The following is a 27,019-nucleotide window of genomic DNA, read 5'->3' as shown; positions in this document are numbered from 1 at the left end:
AAGCTAGCACAGCAGTCTCATCTTACTTGGACAAATGGTTTTGATCAAATGCCACAATGGAAGCATTCCATGTGATCAGATATGCAGCATGCTTTATTAGGGTATGGGATCAAGAGAAAATTCAAGTAGAGTATCTCTTAGCATCCAGAAAGAACTGCACCTAACTATGAACATCTGAGCAATGTAATTTAAATATTTCAAGCTGATCTCAGGCAAAATATATGTGCATAATAATTAAGCTTTATAATGATATACACCCGCATATATACATACATGCTTCTTAGGGGAGGGAGTTAAGCTCTTTCCTCCACATTAGCCAGAAACTGTTTTATAATGTCCACATACTGCAAAGAGAAAGCCTTACCAGGGCAGTGCATGTGAACAACTCAATACATGGGATACGGGGTAGTAGACTACTCCTAATATACTGCAGTCAGCTCATACTGATACTCCCAATGCTGCCAACCTCAGATATCTAAAAACTTGTGTGCGCACTTCTGGTCCAATGCACATTATTGGGAGATATGGAACAAGAACACATTTTGGATTTCCATTGACTAAAATGAGAGTGATTAATCTTAATACCCTCCCTCTCCCTGAAAAAAAAAACCTTCTGTTGCTCAAGGAAAACAAAGAACTATCTGTTGTTCTATGGCAAATTGATCTTAGTGGGAGAATCTTCCAAAGGAAATCAATAGCATATAACAAAATTTTATATTGTTTAAGAGCCCTGACACGAAGCAGAACTGAAAGGGATTTTCCTCACTATATTGACTGTGAGTTTGTTAAAGAAAAAAGAACAACGCCATAACTTGATAGGTGAGATTTGTCTAAGGAACAAGCTTAACTCTATAGGGCCTAAGCATCACACTTTATGGAAAAGACCTACTGAATATTATAGGGATTAAACCAATAGAGTACAATAGGTATTTCACAAGTTTCTATAGAAGTTACTCTGAAGATTTATAGACTTTATTAAAGAATTATATCTTTTTAAACCATCCTATAGAATTCTATACTGGGATTTTCTACATGGGCCTGCTGCATACGAGATGCTTTGAAAGTGACCACTCTGTATATAGAAAAGACCTGTATGCCTAACACTAAAGAACATTCTAATAAATAAATTATATGAAGTTCTTCTGTGAAGACAACAAAATACTCTTGTAGCACTGCCATGTTCATAGTACTGTGACTATAAGTGATCGACTGTGCAATTCTTCAATTTATCCACCATTTTGTAATTAATACTTAAATGTATTAATTATATCCCCAAAGTGCTGTACAAATATAAAACATACAACCTAAGGATAAATATCTTTAAGAGAAAAAACAACAGACTAATATGCCACCTATAGGACAACCTACAAAGCTGTTTGTCCATAACACAGAGCGTTACCACAGATAATACAGTCACCTTAAATATGTCACCTCATTCTTCCAGGAAAAGTCCCAGAATATTGATAAGCCTTCCAGGTTATCCTGAAGGTTAAAAAAATCTGGGCTCTTTTGGACCAATGGGGAAAAGGATCCCTCCTCAAACAGAAAACACGGCCCTGCCAGAACTCTCCCCAAGGATTTCCACTGGTTACAACTGCAGCAATAACAATCTATGAGATAATCAATATCAAAACCTTTTTTATGCAGTGTGATCTAGCAAGGCAGTGTCTCCACGAACTCCTGGCTGAATCCTTTTGAGATTCTCATTTCAACTGCTAACTTTTTTTTGCTCCTATGGAAAACTTTTCGAGCACTAAGACAATACTATAAAAAGGCCTGGGAGAGGCAGCTGGATCAAGAGGATAGCCAAGATAGTGGAGCCACACAAACTGCACAATACAGAAAGCACATACAAGAAGTTACCTTAAATTCAACTACAATATTGGATAGTAGGAGCCTGCCTACCCTGGGAATTTGGCTTGATTCCAGCCATTAGTGGCCAGCCACATGTATGCAAGCTAACTCCTGCTACTGAGAGGGTAAACTGAAAATTGCACTGGTGGATCTTGCCCCTACTTGAAAGCAAGGCAAACTGCATTGGTAGAAACTGTGCTTTATAGCAGTTTATAGTAGAAGTTTGCACTGGCACAGCTACACTGGTGGATGAGATCGGTACAAATTCGAATCTAGGCAACATCTCTGTTTCAGAGCTCAGTGTCTCTGGAATTCCTCCTCAGACTGAATAATTGAAAGGAGCAGACTACAGTATTTCAAAACCAGCTAGCAGCAATAGAACAAAGAAAGCAGCATCTGATTCAGCTCACACGACAAACCCTCATCTGCAGCTGTGGGGAAACAGTTGTTTACAGAGGCCTTGGCTACACTGGCACTTTAAAGCGCTGCAACTTTCGCGCTCAGGGGTATGAAAGAACACCCCCCCGAGCGCTGCAAGATATAGCGCTGTAAAGCCTCAGTTTAATCAGTGCCGCAGCACTGGGAGCTACACCCGATGAGGAGGTGGTTTACGTGCGGCGCTGGGAGAGCTCTCTCCCAGCGCTGGCGCTCCGACCACACTCACACTTCAAAGGGCTGCCGTGGCAGCGCTTTGAAATTTCAAATGTAGCCATACCCTTAGTGGATAAAGCCAAAGATGCTGGAAAATAGAAGCTGAGGAGTCTGTAATCTGAGGACTCTGGGTCTCCCTGAATTAGATTAACAAGCATTTTGTGCCTTCAAAAATTCTATAGAAAGTTTAACGCTCCATATTAAACTCTGTGGGTCTTTTCCTTAAAGGCAAAACCTGCAAAATTAATGCACACTCATTCACTGTCTGGCTCTCTCACCCCGACACACCCCATTTCTTTATGCAATTTTTATGTTTCTGCATATTTGGGGAACAGTTTTCAAAAACTAATTCCTCAACCAGTTTAGTAACCTGTAGGTGAATACACAATTATTGGAGACAAGCACATTTGGGGATCCTCAACATAAGGCTTCTTTTTACCAAAAGAAAAAAGAAAACACATTTGTAATACAATGAACTTCTTGTGCTGGAATTAAATTGAAGTAGCTGCAATCCCCCATCTGCTCAGTTGATTTAGAGTAGTTGGGTTGTCGTCATAAATGGAGTTTAATCTAGTTGCCTTAAAAATTAAGCCAATCTGGTTATTAAAATGTCTGATGTAATCAATTAATGTCATGAGAACCGAGATCAGTGTGTCTACTCAATGCCAGTCCCATGGGAGTTTTGCCACTATATGCAATGGGAGCAGAATCAGGGCTATTTAGCAACGCATTTTAACTAATTTATCAGTTTAATTTTGATGGAGGAAATTGCTTGTTTGGAGATTGTATTTGGTGTACATTACCAATATGACTACATATTCAGCAATTACTAACATAAATTGATTCTTGTTGTTAATTAACATGTTATGAACAAAGAGAATGAAATGAATGAAAGCTTTAGAAGGTTTTATTCTTGATCATATACAGTGCTGTTTGGCAGGTCAGACTCATCCAAAGGGACTTTTTGATTAACAGGTAGTTGGAAGGATTTGTTGATATGCAAATTACTTGTTTATAAAATTTAAGTTCCAGGGGGAGGGAGGAGAAGAGAAGGAAGAGTTGATACAATCTGAATTTTTAACTGTTTTTGATGTATTGGTTGCAGTGTTGCTGCAGCGGCCAGAGTTGGTCCCAAGATACAAAAAAGACAGGGTGAGTGAAGTAATATCTGCTATTGGACCAACTTCAATTGGTGAGAGAGACAAGCTATCAAGCTTCACAGACAAGTGGAGCTCAAAAGCTTGTCACTCACCAACAGAAGCTGGTCCAATAAAAGATATTACCTCACCCACCTTGTCTCTCCCTCGATTTATTAGGTCATTGTTTTCTTTTTGGCCGAGTGACTAATTATGGTACGATGATGATAGGAAAGCCTAAGTCATTCCCACCATGGCCTCTCACTGTCCATCCTTTTACCTCATTGGAGAGGTGGATTAATCAAGGCCCAATTTAGCAGAGCTGGTCAGAAAAAAATTGAATCTCGGTGTTTTTACTGTGGAAAAAGAAACACTTTTCATAGAAAGAATTTCCCATTTTTCAACCAGCTCTTCTCAGTAACAGTAGCTTATTCCACACTATGGTAGTTAGCAAGGTTGGAAGTTCAGCCTCAACCTACATTGAAACAGTTTTGTTCTTTTTTTAAGCATACTATTTGGGACTAGCCCTGGAGCAATTTGAGCAGTTGTGGGAGGAGCGATAGTGTGTGTGTGTGTGCAGGGCTATCGGAACAGGGAGCTGGGAACAGGCACCATTTGGAAGCACTGGTACAGGTGAGGGAGTTTCAAGCAAATAGTACAAAGAGGGTGACCAGATGTCCCGATACTAGGGGCTTTGTCTTATATAGGCAATTATACCCCCACGCCCCCTGCACCGCCCCCCAGAAAAAAGTGTCCCAATTTTTCACACTTGCTGTCTGGTCACCCTAAGTACAAATGTTCCTCTGGATCAGAGTGTATTATAGGAAAGAGAGATTCATTATAGAACAGTGGATAAATTAATAAGTCATCCAATTTCCCATCAGGTCAAGCCTGTTAATTCACACATGCATAGATGCCACTAATCACCTGCAATTTGAGCCCATGCGTTTGGCATGGATTGTAGAGCCCCATTCCAGCATTATGATTTCCCTTCACTCCACCTATTAGTCTTGATCCTACAAATTCTGTCTCTGGAATGGGAGCTGAATGTTTTCTCACAGTTTCTGCAAGTTGTCCTCAATGAGGATTGCACTTCCAAAGAAAGATGAAGTTGTTCTCTTATCTTTACTTTACTCAGTCCAGCCAGTCTTGTACTTACAGTTTGGTTCATTAGATCAACAAAGCTTACCTAGGTAACTGAGGGACTTACTATACAAGAAAATCCCATCTAAAGCAGATTTCATGACCTATTTCCTCACAAATTCACTGATTGACTTTGGCTGCTGGAGTGAATGCTAGTAAATAAAATCAGAATGTATGCTGCTGAGCTTAAAAGTGTCAACAAGGGCACAGTCCCTATGGCTAAGATGTTATAACATCACAAGCTGATGACTAATGAGCTAGAACCTCTGGTTGCACTTTAGTGAAAACTCTCATTAATTCTTTGCAAGACCTTTAGAAGACATGCCACAATAGGCTAGTTAATGCTTCCTCCAACTCTGCTGACTCTCGAAGCTCAGAATATGACTTCATTGCCTACTTTGATATTTTTTCTTCCTGCTTCCAGGTTGTTTTTGTCTTGCTTAAAAATGTCCTACTGTGCCAGTTGTAAAAAGGTCAACTGATAGTTCACAATCCAGCAGAGGAGAAAAATAGTCAAAAATTAACACATTGTCAACCATTTTGACCCTCACAATCAGATTGTTTTGTTTTGGGTCGTTAAATGAGAGTTGTAAAAGGTAAAGCTGAAAGCTAAGGGTCCAGGCCTGCTCAACGTACTAAAGCAAGTATTCTCTTGTGTCCTTCGAGAATTTATAAACTCATCCAATATCCTTGTGGCTGAGCATTATGATGCCTTTATTGAACATGTATGTACAGGTTGGGTGTTTTTCTTTATGTGATTCAGGGCAGCAAAATCAGGCACTTGCACATAACATACCAGATGCATTTTGCAGTCAAGGCACTGTATAGGAAAATACTGAATACTCCCAACGTTTATAAGGCATCATTTATTTCTCAAGTTATGATTAATGAGGCAGTAATCATGTAGGTTATGCTTGATTTAGAAATGTATGCCATAACTTTGATTGCTGCTCACATATTTTGGTGGTAAACAAAGGCCTTAACATTATTATTTTTAATAAATACATCACAAAAAAGTCAGGTCACTCTTGCTACACCAATTTTTGCTACTGTATCCTTGCACAACTGGGGCACTAAGCATTCCATCTGTTGTAGGGACAGAGTCATTGCGGTTATTAAAACTCATTTTAGCAAGATTGTTCTCCATGACCAAGATCATTTCATAGGAGGAAAGCCTTCTATGGTGCAGCTTCTTTGCTGGCTATAACAGACTTTAGCCATTTGGAGGGTAAAAGAGAACCTTTGGTCTGATATTTATCTGATGTTGTGAGCTAAGCAGAACATAAACTTCGTGAGCTCAAGTAGTATGAATGGAACAAAACTTTTTCAAAGTTTCTTTAAATTCAAATTCCAAGTTTAATTTTGCTGACATTTAATATTAATATACAAAAGTCCATTTGTGTTCTCATTTCAGCTGGTGAAACTCCTTTGACTTCAGTGGAGTCACTCCAGATTTTCACTAGTGTAAAAGACAGCACAATGTAACATAGTGGTTTTTACTTTTAAATCTGAGTTTAAATCAGCATCCCAAGTTCGGGAAATATTGCCCATTTTCAGTGCTGATCTTCGGTCCAAGTATTCAGATATTCTGAATTCAGATACATACTACAATGTAAATGGCTAGCTCAGTCCTTTTCCATCTGCCCATGTGGTCTGTAGCTATATGCATATACTACCCAAAGTTCCTACTTTAACTCAGCAGTGGCCACTATGATAGTCTGAGATATAGAAGTGCCTAGGGAGAATGCTTCATGGTCTGATGTTGGGGGAGGATCATTTCTCCCAATCACTGGTGAGCTCCCGCTTCATAAATCCCATTTTCTATGGATTTGAAAAAGGAACAGAAACGTAGACCCTAATGAGATGTGACCATTTTTTTAAATCTATTATTATTACATAACATACATGATGCTCTGTATCTGGCATAATATCACACCAATTAGCAAACAGTGAATCACAGTAAGTTCAGTCAGGATTGTAAAAATGCTTTTTATGCCATGAAGGTTGTTTGTTTTTTGTTTTTTTTAATTGCCAGTGGGGTTTTTTCCTCCCATTAAGTTTAAATCATGATGACCCTCTGAGGATCTGGGGTTTAAATTCCAAATGCTAGGCTGCTAGGCTTTTAAAAATGCTGAAACAGTGGCACTAATTTTTCAGTCTTGGTTGCCTAAAGCGAGGCACCTCGGTAAGTTGCCTAATTGTCAGAGATGCTGAATACCCACAGTTCCCTCTGACTACACTGGGAGTAAAAGGCATTCATCACTCCTAAAAAATCAGGCTATTTATTACTATTATTTATATTACAGTCGTATCCAAAGGCCCCAGTCAGATCTGAACCCCTTGTGCTGTGCACTGTACAGACATACAGGAAGAGAAACAATCCCTGCTCCAAGGACCTGACAATCTAAAAGATAGATTTTAAATTAAGATAAGATGCAGCCAAATTGATGCAACAAACAAGCAGGAGGAACAAGGGAAGACAAGCATTAACGACAGGTGCTTAACTCCGGGCAACCAATTTGGAAAATTTTGGCCAATGACATTAGTCTCTTGAATTTTAAACAGCTACAAAGCACAACAACATTTTCTGTCTTATATGTTTGTCAACCCCTGACAGCTCTGAGTTTGAGCTGATGCTGAAGAGTACATATTACTTGATGCCTATGGCAACTGTTGTTGCGGCAGAGAAATTATGCCAACCCCTGCAGTGCACTTCATATGTGGTAAATTCACTTAACAGCAATTCAGAAGATGACACCCTGGTGCTGTGCCAGTTTGAGCCAGATGGTCACTGAGATTATTAAAATAATGCATGTTGCAAAAACCTCTGAAAAATTGCACAGTTACAAAGTTTACTAGCATGGTGGGGATCCTAATAAAAACAATCACGAGAGATAGATATATATATATCAAAATAGTATTTGCAGACAATACACAGTATGATTCTCCACTGTTTAATGATAATTTTCCCTCCTGCATCTTTTAGGTTCAACTAATCCATTATAACCATGAGTTGTATACAAATGTCACAGAGGCTGCAAAAAGTCCCAATGGCTTGGTGGTAGTTTCTATATTTATGAAAGTAAGTATTTCAATTTCATAAATATTATCTAATGTTTAAATTACTGAGATTTTGCCATGAACAGAATTTTAGAATTAACACAAATCATCATTTGTATTCTGTCAGCGCCTGTTGCTGCAGTCAGAAGTCAAGAGACCCCATTGCACTAGGCAGTGTACCCTCATAGTGAAAGATACTGTCCCTGCTCCACAGAGCCTGCAGTCTAATGGGGAAAACATACCAGGTGGGAGAAAAACAGTTTTGTGGGGAGGACAAGGTACAGTTAAATGAACATATTTGATACAATAAACAGCAGCTATAGCAGTTTATAGTTTCATGTTAAAATGCTCAGGGAAATTGTTAATTCTGCAGATTAGAGGTGTCTGAAGAGATGCAAAAGTGAGTTTATAATTAAAATGAACCCCTTTCTCGTGGGGGTGAGGAGAGAGTACAATTGCATATTAGAGGAGTGGTGACTGGTTATAAATCAAGAAATGAGTTTCCTTACCAATGTCATTTAAAACACCTTAGATTATCAAGACTGAAAGAATGTTGAAAATCTAGTTGTCTTTTACTTTTTTGCATTTCACACAGGTAGAAGACCATATGATTATTATCTATTAACCTTCATACCAGACATACGCTCTACATCTATCATTAATACTCAGAGCTCACAGTTTATTCAAACACTTTAGAATCCTCTTCTCCTCTTATTGCCTCCTTGCGGCAATACATATGTTATATCATTGTGTATCCTCCACCTTTCCTTAGTAACTGTTATTGCAAAACATTAGCTGCTCCTTCTAGGGGAACAATGCTCTGATTTACTCTGCACCTCAAAGTATCTAGCCAATGTCCCCAGAAATTAGATAGTCAGTTTTTTAAAAGAAAAAAAAATCCCTTTAGTATACTCTGATCTAAATTTATAGGATCAAGTTTTCTGTCAAAACAGTAACCTCAAAACTAAAATATCTATTTCATCAGTTATCTTGGAAAGTTGGACCTCCTTGCTGCCTTTTGTACAGCTCTAATATTTGAGGTATTTGTCAGAAAGATCTTCAGGTTATCTCTTTCTCCCTGATATATTGTACTTTGAGGCAAGCCCAGTGAGTTAGCTGTAGTTCATGCAAAGGGATACAATTGAAGCATCTTCTGGATACTGCCCACAATTTTCAGTTATGTGTGAATAACTTCATAATTCCTGTGTACTAGTTTAGGTGCACTCCTAATGTAATGAATAACCCAAAGTGTAGAACCTGATTTGCTGTTTCCCTTCACACAGATACTTGGGTCTTTGTCTTCCATATATAGTGACAGTGCATGTTTTGTTTGGAATGTCTGAGTCAGTGTAAATCATTCCCTGAAATAATTATGCATCAAAATAGACCAAATGTTTGATGACCACTGAACATAGCTGTTATGTACTGCCAAATATTTCAGTATGTTTAAATGCTGAGGGATTAGAAAAAAAATTCACAGATAAAAGCGCTGAATGCACCAGATCCTGTTCCATATACCACTTGATCAGTCATGGCCCTGGCCACCTCCTGATATTGGGGGATGAGCTGATGCTGGGGAGAATCCCTGCTTGTTCCATGGGGAGGAGAGAGAACAATATGGGGAAACAACAACAAGGATTTCAGAGGTTTCCTGTCCCTCAAATGGCGAGGATCCAGAACAGAAACTTGGCAATGCTTGGGGGCCATTTGGAGGTGGGATTCTGGTTCAGCCCCATAATGGTTATATTACACATTTTATGACATTTCCAAGCCTCACAATAAAAGCGTTTTGAAACCTGCATATGTCACAGCAGTATCCATCCAACTGCTAAGAAACATACTGTAACCCAGATAGGACAGGACAGACCAGAGAGAATGATTAGAGCACCAGGAGGCCAGGTACAGAACCAACCAAGCTACATAAATGTGTTGTACACATAGGACTTTAGAGAGCATGGCCTAAGTGACAACACCACTTGTTAGCTCTGCCACTCACAGTGCAATAAAATATCCCAGGATGAATAGCAAAAATAAAATGCTAATACATGTAATATTCTGCATACAACTTTCCACAGTATGCAGTTGACTCAGTCAGACTTCTCTTGCAGGCCGCATAGCCTGTTGTTGGGAATCTCACAGATAACATATAATTCTAAATAAAGATAAAAAGTGACTTGAAATAGATACAACAGAGAGGAGGAGGTGGTCTGAAATAGGAGATGTAAAAGATGTCACATGATGACACTGAATATTCTATGACAGAATACCAAGTAGAGTGCTAATCACCCATAAATCCACCCAATTCAACTATGATGAGATCGAGACCCTATTTCACATTTTTAACCATGTGTCAATTTTTCCTTCTATTTTTCCTTGAATTTATATTTAGAGGCAAACTTTCTGACCACTTCTGTTAGAGACATACCCATCTATAGTTGATTATGCCTCTCTCTGTAAAAGTCTTGCAAAGCCATCACATATATCTGCCTTTTTTCCATACTTCTCTCTCGCTCTCTCTCCTTCCCTCCCTCCCTCCACATACACATACATACAAGCTATATTTTCCTGAAAGGTGAAGCTTGTAGTAACAAAGTTTTTGACATTATTCATTTTTCTCCTTTAGGTGTCTGAATCATCAAATCCATTTCTAAATCGCATGCTAAACAGAGACACCATAACAAGAATAACGTATAAAAGTAAGTTTCTTTTTATTCACCATGACTATCAGCTGCATGTAGTTAATGTAAAAGTATATATTTAGTGACCCACAGGATGTGAGGGACATCTAGTAATGAACAAAAGCTACAAGGTTTGTATCGCCAGTTATCATTTCCAGCTGACCTGGTGATAAATTTGGGGACATAATATAATCAGAAGAACCTAGTAGAGCCATCAGTCCATATAGTATTAACTTGGAAGTTCAAAGCGTATATTGTGTTTGAAAGAGCAGTCAATTAAACTAAATCCAGCAAATATACATATACTATTCTTACATGGGGGAAATGCATTTGTGTTAATAATGGAAGTTACATGTGGAACAGTGTGAATTATATCAAATCAGACCATATTTTAATTCACAAAATATTACTTAGTTCCTTGTTTCATGCTCATGTATTTTAACATGCAAGTGAGTATTTCCCATTTTATTCAATATTAAGCAATGGTTCCTTCTTATTAATTGTGTGTAAAAAGATGCTATTTCTACTGAATTGCTACTGCATATAATGGTAGTAGTATGAAGATGTCATGAAAATAAGTATTGTACATTTGCTGTATGCGGAATGCATTTAAGTGAGAATGTTCAGTAATTCCATGCCATTGAATGAAAAACTAAAGCTTAAATGTCAGCTAACAATAAAGGTAACTTTAAGGCAGGAAAATATAAAGATCTTGACTGAGCAAATGAAATCTCGTCTCTTGGAAATCCTAGCCCCGTTTTGCTTTTGAAAACTGGGAGCATATGTAGTTCAGTGGTTAGCAAGGGGACTGGCAATCAGGACTCTTCTGTTCTATTCCCAGTTCTGTGACCTTGGGCAAGTTACTTAAGGTATCTGCCTCAGTTTACCCATCTATAAAATTGAGTTTACCACCATCTACCTCACAAGGGGTTAGGGTTAATTTTAAATCTTAAAGTCTGGCAAACCTCATTTGCTTTGAACTGAGCCTGAAACTCTCCAAGGCTCTCTGAAAGATCCATTAAACCTTGACAAATTTCATATTTGTAACAAAACTTGCCTGATCTCAGGTTTCTCTGTGAAAGGCTTGGAGAATTTCCTTTAAATACCTATTTACTATATGCATGCTGCTTATTATGGGACAGATCATGCCCTCCTATGCAAACCTGCTTTTTCCCTCCCCTACAGTGGTTGCAACATTGAGAGAAAAAGATAAATATATTACATTTCAGAAAGATGATCATAATGGTCCCTAATCCAGTAGTGGGCAACCTGCGGCCCATCAAGGTAATCCGCTGACGGGCCGCAAGACAGTTTGTTTACATTGACCAGCCGCAGACACGGCCGCCCGCAGCTCCCAGTGGCCAGGGTTTGCCATTCCTGGCTAATGGGAGCTATGGGAAGCAGAGGCCAGGGCGGGCTTTAGGCCAATTCAACCAATTCCCCTGAATCGGGCCCCGCCCCTAAGACGGCCTCGCACTCAAGCCCCAGTTTGGCGTGCAGGCAAGAGCCGGTGCACTGTACCAGGGTGCCTGGCTTCCCCAGGAGGCACTTTGAAGGGCCTGGGGCTCCCAGCAGGGTAGGGCTGTGGGGCTCTGGGGGCTATTTAAAAAGTCTGGGGCTCCCGTTGCTTCTACCACCCTGGCCCTTTAAATAGCCACTGGAGCCCCACCGCTTCCCCAGGGCTCTCGCAGCTATTTAAAGGGCTGGGGCAATAGAAGCAGGGGAGCCCCGGGCCCTTTAAATAGCCCCCAAGCCCCAGGCTGCTGCTGCTGCTGCTACCCCAGTGGGGGAGGGGAGAGGAGGAGGAGGAGGGGGCACTTACCATAGAGGGTGGGCTGTACTCTCTGTACCAGCACACCCTGCCCTGCCTGCAGCCAGACCCTCTCCAGCCAACCCTGCACCCATCTGCAGCCAGCCCCGCACCCCCTGCCCTGCCTGCAGCCAGCCCCTGCTGCACCCCCTGCCTGCAGCCAGCCCCGCCACCCCTGTCCTGCCTGCAGCCAGCCCCTCTCCAGCCAGTCCCGCACCCCTGTCCTGCCCACAGCCAGCCCCTCTCCAGCCAGCCCCACACCCCATGCCCTGCCTGCAGCCGGCACCACACCCCGTGCCCTGCCTGCAGCCAGCCCCTGCCTGCAGCCGGCCCCGCACCCCCTGCCCTGCCTACAGCCAGACCCACACCCCCTGCCCTGACTGCAGCCAGACCCTGCCTCCAGCCAGCCCCATGTCCACTAGTGCCCTGTGGTTCCCAGGGCAATAACCCTGCACACCTGCTTCAATGAGGGGGGCAGGGAACAGCTGGGATCCACACATGTGCACACCCTAGGGTGACCAGGATGACAAAAATTGGGACGGGGTGGGGGGGGGGTAATAGGATCTTATATAAGAAAAAGACTCAAAAATCAGGACTGTCCCTATAAAATCAGGACATCTGGTCACCCTAGCACACACCCAGGGAGTGGCGGGGACCCACACATGTGAAATGGAGCTCATTTCTAGTTCAGACCCATCTTTTTAAAAAAGAACTTTAGGTAGGGTTAACATACATCTGTATTTTCCCAGACATGTCAGGCTTTTTGGTTCTTAAATCACCATCCAGGAGAAATTTTTAAAATTTAAAAATTCCTCCTGGGAGAATACAGATTTATGGTAACCAACCCTACTGGTACAAAAAATACATACTGTTGCACATCCCTTAAATCAGAACTTTTTATAGAGAACTGGTGCTAAAAAATATAAAATAATTAAAAAAAAAAAAGCCTTTCAAGTCATCCCTGCCAGGGCCCACCAAAAATGTTCAAATTGGGCCCCGCACTTCCTAAAGCCGACCCTGGTGGTGGCCAGCATGTCCCTTCAGCCTGTGCTGCTTCCCTCAGCTCCCACTAGCCAATGATAGCAAACTGCAGCCACTGTGAGCTGCAGGCAACTGTGCCTGCGGACAGGCAATGTAAACAAACTGTCTTGCAGCCCACCAGCGGATTACTCTGACAGGCCCACCAGTGATCTAATCTGACCTCCTGCTTAGTACAGGCCATAGAACTTCACCCAGTAATTCCTACATCTTAAAATAGCGTATATATTTTAGAACAACATCCAATCTTGATGTATAGACTTCAACTGCTGGAGAGTTTACCATATCCCTAGATAAATTGTTCCAATAATTAATTACTCTGTATTAAAAATGTGCAGCTTATTTCTTCTCCCAATATAGGTACTTATGAAAAGGAAAGAATCACAGGGCTCCCCTCACAAAACTTTTCCCTCTGATCTTTCCCTCACTGGGTAGGGTTTTCTCCCCACCCTTAGAGAAGTAGTAGGGGTTTGGGCCCAGTTTATAGATGGTCTGCTTTCCTTCCCCCAAATACCCTGACAGATTGTACAGCTTCATGGCAGCTAAATTGCTAGGGTTTCTCTCACCAGCCACTGCCCCTAGAATACCCTGAAGGGATGAATCACAGCACAGTAGTAGTTAAGATATTAACTTTTCTGAGGATTGCCTGTGGACTGATAAGGAAGAGATGTGTGTTCCCCTTGCTGATTCTCCAAATCCCGAAGTATGGATTCCTGGGCCAGCAAAGTGCTCTTCAGGGGCCAGACAGACAGACATCTGGACTATGCCACAGAGGGAGCTCTTCCTTCTCTGTCCTGCAAAATACTCCGCCCACCCAAATCTATGGGAGGGAAGCTGGTTCTGTCTAGAGTGTAAAAACATGTTCTTTAACCTTTCATTTATTGTTTTTCCTCTTCTTTTAAACCAAACCTTGAACTATGAAATCTGTTCCAATCACACTGAATTTAGGTCATGAGATGAGCCATGAATTTAGGCATTAAGGTGAAAATGCAAAATGTAGGTAATTTTAGATTTCATAGTCAAATGTTATTGGACCCATTTTAAAATTTTAATTATGGTTAACATTGACCCACATAGCTGTTAAAATCAAGCCCTAAATGGATACACACAGAGCACAGTGTGCCACTGCAATACATTGAGCTTACTTTCCACAGTAACAAGTATTGATTAGAAGTGGTTTTAGTGCAAATTGGGAATGTGAAAAAGTTATTGAAAGTAATTCTAAAGTTGCCTTGGGTGATGGATTATAGTGTCGTTGCTGAAAAAATAATTTTACTTCATCTATTACAAGGATTTCTATACTGCATTTAACGGCTGGGATTTTTTTAAACTTGTGCTTTAGGGATCCTCAGTGAATATTCGGTGGACTCTTAACAAAATAGCCAGTCTCAATTACTTCAGTGAGAGCATGGCCAGAATGACAAGTATAGAGTGGGTCCAAAGTCAGGCACAGTAAGTAGGGCAGTTCAAGTAATGATTAAAAACACAGTAAGAGATGTTTAGTCTGTTACATAATAAGCCCAAGGACAAAATGTGTCAAAAAGGGGAATCTGAAATGTAAGAAAATATTAATGGTTAAAATGGATGTAACTCCCCGCTGCCCCCTTGGAATTCCAAAGTGGATTTTAAATGCCTGTTGTATTCTTCTGCCAGTGGCTCAGCACAAAGAATTAGATTTAAGCAAGTTGAAATGACTGTTCTTTTAAATAGGCTTAGTCAGGAACTATATGAATATCTCTAAAGAAAAATTGCTTTAATATTCATGTTTAAAGTAGGGCAACTGAGGGGCTGAAGGTGGTTCTCTTTTAGTTTAAAACAGCAATATTATTTTTTTAAACTGAAATATGTCACATTGGTTTAAGCTTTTGCTGGTAGAGGAGCCCACACTTCTCTTAATGTTGGATAAAACCAGCACTTTAGTTTCGAAGGAATCTGTGCAGAAATTTGGGATTCATGTGTTGCACCAGAATTGCTGCCAAGAAGCCATCTGAAAGGCAAAAGATGTTGAATTTTGGACTTACTTCCTTAAATTTAATGCTTAACACTTAACTGCCTCACAGGGGAACCTACGAATAAGTATCCCAATCTCAGATTCGACCAAGAGAATTTATAGCCAAATGTATGGACATAGTCTCAAATTTCAGAGGCTTCCATTTTTGGATGCCCAACTTTAGACATCAAGGACCTGACTATCAGAAGTGCTGAGCTCTCAAAGCTCCAGGCGTAAGCAGTGGGGAGCTATGGATGCTCAGCATCTCTGAAAATCAGTTCCTTGGTATCTAAAGATGGGCATCCAAAATTAGAGGCCACTTTTCTCAATTTGGACATAAGTAATTGGTCCAAGGCAACAGGTGGAGGCAAGCGGAGCTAGAATTAAAACTTGGAACCACTCATGATTCCATATTATGAACCTAGAAGATGCAATCTGATAGTGATATTTTACAGAGAATATAGTGTTTAAAAGCTACTCTGTATATATTTGAACCCTAATTATCCAGACTCAGAAGCCCAGTCCTGCTCCCACTGAAGTCAATGGGAGTTTCCCACTGACAGCACTGGGATTAGGTTCCACCATTTTAGCATGTTGCATTTTTAATTTCATAAAGGAAAGTATGTGGCTTAAGTAGTTTCTTAAAGAGGGCTAATTTTGTTATGTGTGGTTCTTGCTATGAAGGGGGAGGGAGATTAAGAAAATCAGTTAACAAATGCAGAGAAAAGAATGAGAATTTCAACATTCATAAAGAAAATTGTCAGTCGAGACCTTTATGTAAATTAATGTGAAAGCTAATGAAATGTAATTTGTGTAGAGAAAAGTTCACGAGTTCAGAAATTATCCTGAGACATAGGCAGATCAAGATAAACAGAATGTGGATTGCAGATAGGAATGATGCTTAGAGTTTATCAAAATCTGAAAACGGTTATTAAAGAAGGATATTGACAAAGGATGCAGAGAAGCCTCACCCAGAATAACTTTGAATATTATGAGGTTTATACCTTTAATAGAAATCATTCATTTAAAAAGACATCACATTAAAGGGTGGCAGTCTATTACTATTGAAAATGCAAGATTACAGTTCTACTAGAAAAAAACTTGACTAAGATATGGAAAAATGGGAGTGGGTGGGAAAAGATAGTGGTGGTTCAAGGCAAAGGTTGGTAATAAGGTGCTGCATCCTATAGGCTTTTCTCAGTGGAGTCTGCCTATTTTCAGTATGAGTTTGGACTAAATAAGGACCCAGCTCAATATTTTCTTCCACCTCTTCATTACCCTTTCCAGGGTCACATTAAGATGGTAAGAGAAACTCTACCTCTTCTGTCATTCCCATGAATTGCTATTTAGGGGGTCTGTAGTATGCAGTGTTCACTTTCTTGCCATAAACATGCTCCAGCTGAAAACAGATGCAGTGGACCCAGTTCATCCCAGGCGTGGCTCCATTGCTCAGTGTCTCAAGTGCTAAAAATAGACGACAGCTTAAACATAATTCAGCCTAAACATCAATGTGGGCAAATAGCTCTCAGATCAGCTGAATACTGGTCAGCCCCAAAGAATCAGATTACATCTTGCGGGGCCCTCAGACTCAAACAAGGTAATATGGGGCCTGATCCAGAGCCCAGTAAAGCCAGTGGGAGTCTTTCCATTGACTTCAATCAGCTTTGCATCAGACTCAAACCTCAAGGCCCCCCCCCTCCCCCCAGGCCCAACAACCTGGTAGACAGCTCACTTCTAATCCTGTTTACATGAATTCAGGGTGTCACCCAGGTCAGGCTTCATCTGTGCTGGAGTGTTTAGGCTCTTACTTCCACTCTATATAGAAACTCCATATTCCTGCTCACCTCTGTGCCTGGTTTTTGATGGTCTAAACCCAATCCTCACATGCTCAGTTGGTTGCTCCTGCTAATCTCAGCCTTGTGACTTCCACTTAAAGCTCTGTTGTTTATTTCTTGGATGGGATATGCAGAGCACTATTATTTTATAACTGCAGTTCAAATCTGTGGAGTTATTAGTAACCCAAATGGTACTTACTGATTGCATTACATCACAGTAAGCAAACAGATCTAAGAGTGAAAGAGAAGCATACCAGGAGATACATTGCAAATGATTTAGGGAATGAATGGTGCTTGACTCCTGCATAGGTACACAAGGGAGGCAGAAAGCCCAAGGATCTTCTGGTCCCCATTCAGAGGTGTATCACAGAGGGAGTCCTTGCACTGAGGAAATGCAATGACTCTACAGCTAGTTCTGCCCTATGCGAAGGGGGCCAGGTCTAGTCCCTATAATCCTACACCGGAGAGGTGAGTAACTGCTGCGCTCTCCCCAAGGGTATTACATCATCAGCCAGGCTCTTCTTGTGTTCCCAGAGGGTCTGCCAGACCTCGCACTAGAGTGGGGGTGCCCCCACAATGGCTCAGTCCTGCCCTGTCTGAGGGGACTGAACAGGGCCACTTAGGTTAAAAATCCACATTAAGAATAATGGGCTAAATTCACCATTGGCATAAACAGGGACAATTCACTGAAACAAGTAGAGTTTCCTGCATTTATACCAACAATGAAGTTGTCTGCATGTCTTCCATGTGATACCTTGCTCTATTGCTTCTACCCCAATTTTCATAGTGCCCATCTATAGTAGAGCAGGTGAAAGAAACGAGATGTGACCCAAAAAAGCCATAAATTATCAACATCCCAGATTTTCACTAATTTCTTAGGTTGGCTTTTAGTCTCCTGGTAGACACGTCAGAGAAAATTCTGCTCTCGTTTAAACAGTTGCAAACCCACTGAAGTCAATATGGATGTCAGTAGGAGAATTTGGCCCTTGGAGTTTGAAAATATCTATTTTTACCAATTCCATGCCATTTAGAATGAACACACCAGGCTCTCTGGTTTATAAATATTTAGAAGGATGTTCATGTGGGGAAAAGAGGTGTGTAATGACTCATACAAAACAATCACTGGCATGAAAAAATGCATTCCATGCTCACTAATTCCAGCAAAATTATTGCTGCACTGCTTTTTTTTTTTTTAATTAATAGGGCTTAGCTGTATTCAGTCTTCTCTAGCTGTCAACATTTAACACCATTCTGGCTCAGTAATGCAACAGCAATGGTTTAGCATTTTCATCTGGAACATTTTTTGGCTTGGAAACACATTCAGAATCCCAGGTCTTAGGCCAATGGAGGTTGAACATGTTAACAAAGTCGAAAGACTCGGTCACCTAGGTGAGAGTAACAATGTATTCCACTCTATTAGTAAACCCCACAATTGATATATAGATCTGCATTCAGATTGACTTCAAGTACAAAAAGGGGTGGGACTTCAGATTTCTCACAGCCAAGGAAGTACACTGAGACATCTTTCCTGAAATAATAAAGATTAAGTCTGAACAGATTTTAAATAGATAACCTGATTCCTGTGTAACCCACTGGTGAGTGTGTCCAGTCTCTGCTCTGTCACCGGTGGTTATGAATTATATAGTCCCAGCTAAGGGAGACATGACTGCAGAGAATCCTGGAAAATCAGCATTACAGCTTTGAAAGACTTGCAGAAAGCACTGCAGGGTTAGTGTTATGTAACAGCAATAATATATACAATATAGCAAAGGCTGAGCAGCTTCGATGACTCTTAGAAGTTATATCCATTTCTAATTATATGCTGGCACATGTCCACACTCTGCAGTCGTCTACAAAGGGACACCTCATTAATACCAGAGAGGATATGAAAAAAGTGGGAAGTCCAGTAAGTTTCTTTACAGCATATTTTCTCACCTCTGACTTGAACATTTCTGAGTTTATACTGCATCCGTTCCCACTGTGCCCACTAAAGGACAGCAGGCTTCATTGAGCAGCTTTATCATCAGACATTAACCTTAACAAGGCAGAACAATCTTTTCTCTCAAACAAGGGTAATTAAGCTTTAACACTCTTGGCCTTCCCAAGGTCTTGTTGAGCAAAAATTGTTCATCACTCCAAAAATATGGTAAGTCGACATTCTCCAAAGACTGCTGCATCCAAATCAAGAAATACAACTTCAACCAGCTTTAAACCCAAATACCTAAAACAAGGCCAAATTCTCATTGCAAATGCTTGTGCTAAACTCCTAGTGAAGTCAACAGAACCTGTGAGCAAGCATCTAAGGCAAAGTTACTATATTAAAATCATAATATCTGTTAACGTCCATGTGTTGAACAATCAATTTGTACAGAGCACAATGTATATTCATTTGACTTCCTATTTCAGTAAAACTAAGGTTGAGGTTGTAGAGTAAAAGAGATGTGCAACAAAGTTTGTCTTGTGAAAATATTGCTTGATCTAGATCATTTTCCCCCTTTATTCTCTAGATGATGCATACTTACTGCAGGGACTTAATATTGAGGAACTTTATCCTGAGACCTCTAGTTTCATTACATACGATGGGTCCATGACCATTCCACCCTGCTATGAAACAGCAAGCTGGATAATAATGAACAAGCCTGTCTACATAACAAGGATGCAGGTAACTAAAATGAACATAATGGATCCAGTAAATGTCATCAGAAGAATAAATATTTTAAATGTATATCTTTGTAGCATCATATTTGAAATTATGTTTTTCCCTTTGGTTTAGTGCAGTACTGTATCTTAAACCATGTTTGTTTTGTAATTCCTACACAAGGAGGTGCTAGAATAACTAAAAAATACCCACATGCAGAAGCATAATTGGGACCCTCCTACACTAGGTTAGAAAAGACTAAAAACTTTAGAAGAGTGAGAATTGTGGTCTCATGAGGGATTGTGGCAGCCAGTTTATGCAGTGGGACTGGAGCTAGGACAAAGACCCTTTGTGGAAGGCTCCAGTCTACATTGTCTGGCACAGAAAAAAGGTGGCAGGATTGATGCCAGCACGTGTGTCAAAAATTTGGAAGATAGGCCTTTGGTTCCAGAGTGACATATTGAGGGCTACTGTTAGGTAGCTGCAGCAGTGAGCAAGCAGTAGGAGCTAGATTCATTCCATTGTGTTGGCCACCTGGGGACCACATTGGTGGAAAAGCCACAACAATGGGGTCTTTGCAGCACAGTTCAGTTGCTTTCAACCCCCACTGAGAGTGTCACAGACAGCAGATCCTCAAGTATGGGTGCCTGGAAAATGGGGCATCAAAGGGTGGCACCCTCTGGCAGCAGGCCGCAGCACTACCCATGCACCTCTGGCACTTTCCCTTCTCAGGGTAACCCAAGAGCTCCACTTCAGGCTCTCTTGCTTAAATAATATCCCATAGTTCTAATAGTCCGTAACAAAAATCCCAAAACATAGTCCACAGCATCCCCAATCCACGTTGTCCTTAAAAGCCCATTCTTCCCAGCAGGAAAACCACCAATGCCACACCCAGCCTCTCTGCTTGGAGTGCATCCTCATCATATTCTGGTGTCTTCCACCACACCTAGGCTCCTTGTTGGTCCCCTTCTATCCCTTTGCCAGGACAGCCACCCCAGCCCTCCCAACTCGAGTGCAACCCCTCTTTTCCCAGTGGGAACCCCCACAGCCTCTCTTTAGGAGATCATCCTGGCCAGAGGAACATCCCTCACTGTCCCAGCCCTCTCAGTGATCCCCTGGACCCAGCTCTCTGGTAATGTCAGTGGTTAAGCACTTATGCTGCACCCCTGCCTTCAGCCCTCTCTGATCCTTAGCATCAGCTCTCTGGCTTAGAGACAGCAGGCACCTCTGCTCCCTCCTCCTCGCTTTCGCCTTCCAGCCCTGGCTCTCTGGCTTGGAGAGGTCAGTTGGTGAACCCCATTTTCTGCCCTCTTGCCTTCAGTCCCTCCCCCGTCCCGCAGGAAACACCTTCTGACTCTGGCAGCTCTCACTTAGGCAGCTGTGATTCACTGGGTCTCCCTCTCTCAGATTCTGCCTGGTCCTTTCTATCCCCCAGATACTGCCTTGACCACTTAATTGGCCAAATGGGAGCCTATTCTGGCACACACAACACTGGACCTATTTAATTTAGTGGGGCCAGCCACGGGATGCGTTGATTCACCTCATCCCCGGTATATCCTCCATTAGTGAGAATCCTAAGAGCCCTAAGCAGATCTTAGAGCCGTTTTCTCACCTCAACCCAGAGTAAAGCAGCTCTAGCTAACACAGTAGAAGTTATCTAGTCCAAGGAATGAAATAAAGGATGAGAAATCAGGGCTCAAAAAAATCACATTGGGGCTTCAAGTCCTGTCATCTTTGTCAATAAGATGCTATAGAAAGCATGCAATGTATTTTAACTGCATTGTATTAATTCTGTCCAACTGTGCATGGGTTTGGGAAATACAGTTTGTTGTTCTATTCTAAATGGGTAGAGTAATTTAGGGGACACAGTTGAGAGAAAACGGGTACATATCATACATACTAAACGTCCCAATGAACGTGCATGTTTTCCACAAGAAATATTTTTTTTACATTATTACAACAATAATGCAAATTGTTTAATAGAAAATGAAGATTAGAATGTTTCTATAGCCTCCACTGGTACTCAAATGACATCATCTCCTGATAGCTGCTCCTTGTCAGCCTTTACTGGTTAGATGCATACTACCATATTAGTACTGCAGATTGATTTAATAGAATATATACTAATTATACAGTATACTCAGAAAGATGGAAGATTTCCCTTGTAGTCATTAGCACGTCTACAACATGCAAAACACACCTACTGGTATAGTTCTCTTCAAAACTCTCCAAGCTCATTAGATTCCCCACTCTCCCACGACTCTAACTAATGAGGTAGCCACCAGAAGGAAATGGATAAATGCCCTTTAACCTTTAGACAGCCACTTCAAAAGACATCATAGCTGTTTGGTTGTTTGCAATCCAGCTGCTAGTGGACATTTGCTCACCCTATAAATATCACCTTCACAATTGGCAATTTTGTTAGTAGTCATGATAGGTAAAGACTCCATAAAGACAGGTTCCAGAGTAGCAGCCATGTTAGTCTGTATTTATTAGTCTCTAATGTGCCACAAGTTACTCCTGTTCTTTTTGTCCCATAAAGGAGTCCCAGGTCAGGGCCAAAGCCCAGTAGGAGGGCAATGTAGGGATAACTGCACTGTTGTTGACCCAGGTAGATCTTTCAGTGAACAGAGATGATTTCAGTCTCCAAGACTGTCAAGTCCCATGCCTTCCAGAAGCACTAACTTCTTTAAAAATACAGATGTAGTGCCTATCAGTCTCTGCATTCAGATTTCTGTGGCATAACCAGTACTTGGGCACTTTCACCCAGAGCTGTCTTCTCAATAGCAAGCCAGAGTAGTTACCCTAACATCTTTGGGCAATTTTCTCTCATCATTCATCAAATTCCCTTTCTTTGCACCTGCCGCCACGATCTAGTACAATGGATTCCATTTACTTCCTGGTCAGCCAAAGCTCCCTTGTGCCATTTCCATTTATTCTGCACAAAACTGGAGGCTTTGTTTACAACGGGGCTTAGAGAAACAGGATCATGACCACAAAAGGAATGGTTTTGTCTTTACTTAAGGTATCCCAGTTGCCCATGGGTCTAAAACTATGTTTAGTATAGACTAGGGTGACCAGATGTCCTGATTTTATAGGGACAGTCCCGATTTTTGGATCTCTCTTATATAGGCTTCTATTATCCCTTCCCCACATCCCGATTATTCACATTTGCTGTCTGGTCACCCTAGTATAGACTGAACCTCTGTCAACCCTCCCCAAATTCCAAATCACAAAAATATTGTTAGAATACTTTGCATATGATGATTAATCTAAATAGTTTTCAATATTGTTTATTTAGAGTGAAGAATAATACTACAAGTCCTTGTTTTGTGTTTTGTACAGATGCACTCTTTACGACTGCTAAGCCAGAATCAGCCATCACAGATATTTCTGAGCATGAGTGACAATTTCAGACCAGTCCAGCCTCTCAACAATCGATGTATCCGAACTAATATCAATTTTAGTTTACAGGGTAAAGATTGTCCAAACAACAGAGCACAGAAACTACAGTATAGAGGTAGGTTTTACACAAGGCAGTCTCCAGAACAATAATTTCTACACCTGTGTAGAGCTCCTTTCCTCTAAGGATCCTTGTTTGATTTACATAATGTTGTTAGTAGCGGTGTACAATGGGACATATATTCAGATCCTATCCCACCTATTTATATATTGATTTGCTTTTATAAGTGTCAGATTTCAGCTAGCATGTTTAGAATATCTGAAATCTGAGAAGTTTTACAATGCTACACAGCATCATAACATCTCACTCCAGTTTATGACAATAGGATAATTTGTAGCTGTAAGTTGTTTTCTTGAAAAAGAGGTATGGCAAGTGCAAATGAGAATCAAAACATAATTGTAATAGGAATAGCCCCACACTGCAGATTCTGATATAAAGTAAAATAATAGGCCATATGACAATTGAAGGAAACGTTATAAGGAAATAAAATTTATTTCTACTCTGGAAGGTAACTCCATAAAATTAGTAATGTAAGGTTCCAAGCTGATTATCTCTTAGCTATTTCCCGAACACATCTTCTCGCTTCGTAATTATGATTTTTCCAGTTGCAAACTGATGATCTAGCTGGGTTCTCTTTAGTTTTCACAACATCAGCAGATGCTGTGCATTTGAAACCCAGTTAACAATTTCTGTTCCTGCTGTTGCATCCAGAATGGCATCCAACTCTCTCTCCCAGAGCTGTGTTGGCTCCACTGAGATCATGGGAATAAACATTGGTAGAAATGGGATAGTATTGAAAGTGAGGAGGTATGCTTTCACATATACTAAAGCAGCTCAACTGAGCAGTCAGGTGCCATTGTGGAGTTGAATCACACTAAATAATTTGATAAAAACACTATCTGAAAATATCAGGAAGGATGATAGTAGAGCTGGTCTGAAATGGGAAATTCAGGTTTCAGAAAGGAATGATTTCTCGGATATTCCAAATTTTTCAGTTCATACTCCTCCCCCCACCTTTTTTCTCTTTTCCACTGAAAAATGAGTGAAGGGAGGGGAGGAAGGGGTAGAAAGGAATTACAATTATGAAGAAAGGCAAAAACATGATTAAATATTTCATTTTCCAATTTAAAAACATTTAATAAATTTTCTATTGAAAAAGATATTTTCAACTAAATATTTTTAATTTAAAATTTTTTGACCAACTCTAGTCTAGTGTTAAGACTAAGAGCCACATTCTCAATTCATAATTTTGAAATTACTCAACTATTTTCTACACAATACAAACACTGAAGGCATTTAATTTTTAAAAACGGCAATTTTATATTTGGTGTTTGGTAAAGTATAACTGTTATTACTTTTCTTTCAGTAAATGAATGGCTCCTCAAGTAATTAAGACAAACAGGAAAAACTCCTAACCTCAGTGGAATGCTACTACTGTGAATTGACATAATCTAGAATGCACCCAGCCTCATTCACTCTTTGGATTCATGACAGTATGTGCAAACGTGCTGCAAGAAAAAAGCTGCCAAGATGGAAACTTAACTAAAAATTCATTCATATGATTGATCGTACTAAAAAAGAGACAATAACTACAGTAAATGTGATTACAATTTTGATACAGTTTTCCTGAACTAATTTAGCTTCACAAAGAAAGACTTTTCAGCCTTTGTACATATGAAATTCTTTCTTTCCTCCCTTTCCAAAGAAAAAAAAATACAAAAGAAAGGTGGCTCCGTACAGCATCAAAGTGGAGTTGTGTTCTGTGTGCCAAGTAATCCTTGGAAAGCTCTCATTATATCCCTATCATTAATGGATACTGACAAGACAGAACAAGAAGATTGTAGAGGAAACTTATTTCTAGGTTATGATCCTTCTGTTTATTTAATTAAGAAGGACAGACATTGAGAGATAAGTATTGTAAATATATCACCGCAGAATGTAAAAGAAATTGAAATATATCCCCCTTTGTCACACATCTGTAGTAGGATTTGCCAAGATCAGAAATGATCCATTTTCTGTTTCTTGTTTTACAAAGGTCATACATTGTGTTTGGTTACTGTTAACAACTCAATAAATGTGTTGAACAAATTAATTTAGTACACTCGCTTTGGTTTATTTTTCCTTTCTGAAATGATAAGCCTCTAGCACTTGAGGCTTCTTTTCTTTTCTTTTTTACTTTATTTGTTTGCAGCCAGTTTAACTGAGTTAATGGCAATTAGGAATGTATTTAACAAAGCTAGTGTAACTTTAATTCCGTTTTATGGTTCATCATCATTAAGAATTAGGCTCCAGAAGGCAACTGAAAAATGGGTTAGTTTAAAATTACCATTTCCCCGATTTGAGTCCATTATTGAGACATACAAATTCAACCTTGTAAATTGCTAGAAGGGATATATTTCTTTACAGATGTAGCAGGAGCTGACCAAGTTAAAGCTAATGCCTTTTTTCTTGTTTATAATGGTCATTCACTGTGTTTGGTTACTGTCAAGAACTCAATAAATGTGTTTAACAAGTTCATGTGTGCATTTTTTTTTATATTACCAATGTTAAAGTTGTCAAATCAGTTGGGTCCCAACTAACCAGGAATCATCCCTCTCTCTGTGATCTACCATGACAGCTGTGATTATAATGGGAATGTTGCAGCTGATAGATCCAAAGGTGAAACTATCAGGGGCCAAGTATTCTTAGTTGGCTGAAGCTGGGGTGTGGAATTCTCTATCACCAAAGATCTGGATGAGCCCAATTTTGCAGTCAGGGCACAGTGTAAGTTATCTCTTTACACAGACCTCCTCTCAATAACAACAAGGCAGAACAGCTAGCAGCATTTCTCCTGGAGACAAACGGGCAAGAAAAAAAGCTACTTTAAGAAAGTATCATAAGTGGTTGAATGGTGAGGAGTATGGAGTGGATGGAACGAATGTAATTGTTTATAGTGTGCATGGCACCCAGTTGGTGAAAGGTGCATTATAAATACATAGGATAGATACACATTATTGCCTAGCTACACTCAATTATATGGCAATCAACATGGTCTCAGCTGTACATTTGTGTGTATGTTCTTATTCTAAATTGAAAATATACACTACAGTGTCAAAGTTTGAGAATACTGAAACCAGCTAAAAATGTGAACACCTGGACTCAATGCAACCAATCATCATCACTTTTGCAACCCCACTGACCTTAAATGTGAGAAATTTATTAAATTATCCTGAGGCGGAAAAGGGCAGTGCCAATTGCAAGTGGCATTGGACAGAGAGCTACACACACGGCTGCATGTGGCACTGAGTGGCAGTTTGCCATCATTCCGTAGTTCCACCTATTGTAAGTCACAGGCTGCTGCTGTCAGTACATCTGTGAAATTAATTGAAAGGACACTGTGGAAGTGAATGTTTACTGTTAGTAGTCATGGTCATTAGGAATCCAGCATGGGCTAGATTCTGGTTGCTCCTGAGCAGGAAGCTCTCTCGTCTCCTTGGTACACTTGCACAAAGAGCATCCAGAGTATTAGGAGCAGGGAAATCAATCTCAAAGGAGTTGGGGGAGCTGGGCACAATGGCACATGGCATAATAATGGCATGCTCCCTACTTGCAAGGTTAGGGGCAAACAAGAATAACTACCTCATCCAGCTGTTGTTGCCTGCTCATCCGTAGCCTATTCAAGTCTATGAGAATCTTTCTATCAACTTCCATGTGCTTTGCACATTGCCACTAATACAAAGACTG

At 40.5% G+C, this 27,019-nt stretch overlaps 1 protein-coding gene across 5 annotated transcripts in view; it reads left to right on the top strand.

Moving 5' to 3' along the window:
- Nucleotides 1–25,392, top strand: part of CA10 (carbonic anhydrase 10) — a 316,228-nt gene extending 290,836 nt beyond the window's left edge. For all 5 annotated transcript variants that reach the window (XM_030534700.1, XM_030534698.1, XM_030534702.1 and 2 more), the window contains 5 exons: nucleotides 7,771–7,866; nucleotides 10,468–10,540; nucleotides 19,703–19,857; nucleotides 23,179–23,353; nucleotides 24,663–25,392. In XM_030534700.1, coding sequence (XP_030390560.1) covers nucleotides 7,771–7,866; nucleotides 10,468–10,540; nucleotides 19,703–19,857; nucleotides 23,179–23,353; nucleotides 24,663–24,685 — 522 coding nt within the window. In that variant the 3' untranslated portion in view covers nucleotides 24,686–25,392. The remainder of the gene's footprint in view (nucleotides 1–7,770; nucleotides 7,867–10,467; nucleotides 10,541–19,702; nucleotides 19,858–23,178; nucleotides 23,354–24,662) is intronic.
- Nucleotides 25,393–27,019: the final 1,627 nt, after the last annotated feature.

The sequence above is a fragment of the Gopherus evgoodei genome, chromosome 15 (genome assembly GCF_007399415.2).
Source record: "Gopherus evgoodei ecotype Sinaloan lineage chromosome 15, rGopEvg1_v1.p, whole genome shotgun sequence".
NCBI lineage: Eukaryota > Metazoa > Chordata > Testudines > Testudinidae > Gopherus > Gopherus evgoodei.
This window is presented reverse-complemented; position numbering and strand designations above follow the sequence as displayed.